Below are 3,319 nucleotides of genomic sequence, written 5' to 3' on the forward strand. Positions count from 1 at the left end.
ATCCAGCTTTGCCCGCCGGCGCTGGGCATGGAGCAGGGCAGTACTGGGGCCTCCTGCACACCTCACACCATGCCCAGCCCGGGGAGTGAGCACTGGGACCTCTCCCCGCTTCCGGTGCCTGGCCACCACCTCCAGACGCCAGGCAGCTTGCGTGCTCCCAGGGCTGGTGCACCCAGATCAGCTCCACAGATAGTGAGGAGCTGGAAAGCAGCCAGGCCATCGCTTTAACCCTTGCGCTGTGCGCCCGGTGCCTGCTCCCAGCTCCCGGGAAGTGCGAGGCTGTGACGCTGCCCCTCTGCCCCTGCAGCCCATCAGCACGGGATTGCGTTCCTGGAGAAGGAGCTGGCCCAGCTGAAGCTGCGGGACATGTCTGGTGACTTTCGCATCCGACACATGGGGAAGGTGCACTATGAGCTCTCCGAGTAAGCCCTGCCAGCACCCTGGAGCAGTTCACTGCCCTCAACCCACACAAGGGGCAGGAGGGGGGGGTGGAGGACGGGGAGCTCCCGGAGCAGAAAGGGCCATCCTGTCCCCTCCAGCCTCGTCCTCGGTGCAGGCAGAGAAGCTCTTGCTTCGTCCCCCTCCCAAGGGGGAAAAGGAACTGGGGAGACGGGCTCTGGGTGCGGCGGGTTTTGCACAATGGAGGCTCAGCGGTGGAGGTGGCTTTGCTTGCGGGAACAGGGTGCGTGACCCCGTAGAGATCCCAGCTCCTCGCTGCCTCGTGGCATCTCTCTGCTCCTGTTGAGCTGGTCTCCGGGTGGCTGCAGGGACCCGTTTCCAAAGGCAACGCTTTGCTCTGGTGTCCCTGCCAGACATCGCTTTGCCGTGGTGGGATGGACGGGAGCTGGGGATGCTGCCGGAGTGGGGTGGCCCTGCTCCCCACCTCCCCAGCCACGTGCCTGGGGTGAGGCATCCCCGTAACATGACTTTTCTCTTTTGTTTGCTTATTTTCAGATTGGACCTTCACAGTTTCCACTTGCCATACTCACGGATTTCCCTGGTCCCCAACACGGGCCTGCAGGTCTCCATCTCCAACGCCTTCGCCGAGGTGGACGGAGACTGGCGGGTGAAGTTCTACTTCATGTGCGTGCCCAGCTCCCCCTCTCCCTGCTCAGGCATCTCCCTCTCTGGGTCTGGACAGGTTTTTTCTCCTCTTCCTCTCCCTCACATCTGGGCAGCTGCTGCTTTGCTCCCTCCAGATGTGCTGATGGGTCAGCTGCTGTATTCCTGAGGCATGGTGGGGAGCCCCTTGCCCTGGGGGAGCCCAGCCAGGTCTCCCTTCATGCCGGAGCCCTCATTGCTGGCCAGGCAGGGATTATTCCACTTGCAAGTGCTTGGGGAGACAAGGTGAAAGGCATCTCCTCTCCTGGGGCACCCGGGGTGTGGGGGACAGTCCCTCCCACTTGCTTGCTCTGGGGAGAACCTTCCTGAGCCCCCGCAGGAACAGACCTGAGCTGGGACCGGGGGCAGGCAGAGGCCACTGAGATGGGTCACACAGGGTGGAGGAGCTGTGCATGAACTCTCCTGACTCTCTTCCACTTCCCAGCTTGCTTCTGATTCTCTCTTGAAAGGTTACCTCCCCTAGTTTATGTGCCAGTGAACTTTGCTTTCCCTGAGCTTAAAACTTGCCTGGTCTCTTCTGGGTGCTCGGTACAAGGGAGAGCCTGAGCTAACAGATCTGTCCCAAAGCCGGTTCGGGGTCCTGTCACCAGGACTCGGCCCTGGGAAATGTCCCTTTTCATCCTCCTCTCCCTGCAGGCGGGACCACGGTTCGTTTGACTTTAAGGTGGAGAACGTCTATATCAAAATCAACCTGAGGCTGGGCAGCGACGCCGAGGGGAAACCCACCATCGAGACCGCGGACTGCAGCACCCGCATCTCCAAAGTCCGGGTACACTTTTCAGGCAAGCTTGGGTACGTAACCTCCCTGTCAGTCCTGGAACTGCTGCGCGTTACGTTAGCTCGGCTGCTGTAGGATGGTGGCTTCCAGGCCCTGGTGTAGGGAGCAAGACGTTGGCGTCTCTGCAGCCCCTCGGAGGCTGCTCGCTCTGCCCACGGGCTGCCCGCACGGGCACCACTCAGCATCTCTGCGATACGCTTCTCATCAGATGGGCATGAAATCTGGCCTGGGTTTGTCCTGCTGGGGTTGCACACGCTGGGGAGGTTTGAGGCAGTCCCCAGGCTCGCTGCCTGTGGCTAACCAGCAGGTCTGTTTGCAAACATAAACCCTGAGGCAAAGCCAGATGCCAAACGGGTACGGGAACCCATTGTCCCCATCTCCAGTGTCCCCCTTTCCTGGGCAAATGCTTCTGCAGCAGCCTCTGAGCTGGAGACAGACGGGTTCCTCTCTGCTCTTCCCCGCAGGTGGCTTTACAACCTCTTCTACAACGCGGTGGAGCCCACTTTCCGCAGGATCTTGGAGGACAAGGTAGGGAGCGGAGGCGGGCAGAGCCCCGGGTTTTTCTGGTGGCCTTTAGCCCTCGCTTGTGGCTGATGTGCTGGAAGGACCGGCGCACCCGTGGGGATTTAACTAGAGCCAGAGCACACGGGTGTGTTACCAGTTTGGGGAAAACCGGGGGAATGGGCATCACTAACCACATCCTCTGTAGCACCGTGAGGCTCAGGCTGAAATGGAATCCTGCAGCCTTTGCCAAAGCCCAGCATAATTGGTTCCTAATTAACAAAGACTTTTCTTTCCATGTGGCCAGTTAATTAGATCTTATGCCTCAGCCAAACTCACCCTAACAGAGGGAACCTGATCGGAGCCACCCTTTGAGCGGCCGCGCTCCTGCGGCGCTGTGGGAGAGATGCTCAGGTCTGGACCTCAGACCTGGCTGTCCTGTGTGAACGGGGAGCGTCAGGGTCGCCCTGTCCTGGCTGCCCAGTGCAGAAGCTGCGTGCAGGAGACCTGCGACAAGACATGGAAACAAGCTGTTAGCAGTAATTACTACAAGGCTCACTGGCATGAGTTACAGCCTCCCTGGATGTGAACCCTGCTCGGGAAGGAGGCAGTTGGAGAACAGGCAAATCCCACGCCCGCAGCAGTCCCGTCCTGCCCGGGCATTTTTCCCGCTGCCAGGCAGAGGCTTTCCCGAGGCCCGCGGGAGCTGCGGCAGCAGATGGGCTGGCACAGGAGCAAAGCTGGGGCTTGAAGGCCCTTTCTGCTGCTTTGCCTCCTGGAAGGAGGGCAGCTCTGGGACTCTCCTGCCCCTTGCACCATCTTACACATCGAGAAAGACACTGAGAAACATGTGTAGGGCACAGGGGGCTCGGGGGAGGCGCGGAGGCAGCAGCGGTCCCTCAGGGGCAGAGCTGCTCT

The 3,319-nt window shown here is 60.5% G+C and overlaps 1 protein-coding gene across 1 annotated transcript in view; it reads left to right on the forward strand.

Annotated features, from left to right (window-relative positions):
- Positions 1-307: 307 nt before the first annotated feature.
- LOC104494474 (bactericidal permeability-increasing protein-like) overlaps positions 308-3,319 on the forward strand; it is a gene marked incomplete at both ends in the record, with an annotated part of 7,290 nt that continues 4,278 nt past the window's right edge. Inside the window, 4 exons of the mRNA XM_010137297.1 lie at positions 308-422; positions 955-1,083; positions 1,759-1,914; positions 2,365-2,428. Coding sequence (XP_010135599.1) covers positions 308-422; positions 955-1,083; positions 1,759-1,914; positions 2,365-2,428 — 464 coding nt within the window. The remainder of the gene's footprint in view (positions 423-954; positions 1,084-1,758; positions 1,915-2,364; positions 2,429-3,319) is intronic.

Source organism: Buceros rhinoceros, unplaced genomic scaffold (genome assembly GCF_000710305.1).
Source record: "Buceros rhinoceros silvestris isolate BGI_N320 unplaced genomic scaffold, ASM71030v1 scaffold29285, whole genome shotgun sequence".
NCBI lineage: Eukaryota > Metazoa > Chordata > Aves > Bucerotiformes > Bucerotidae > Buceros > Buceros rhinoceros.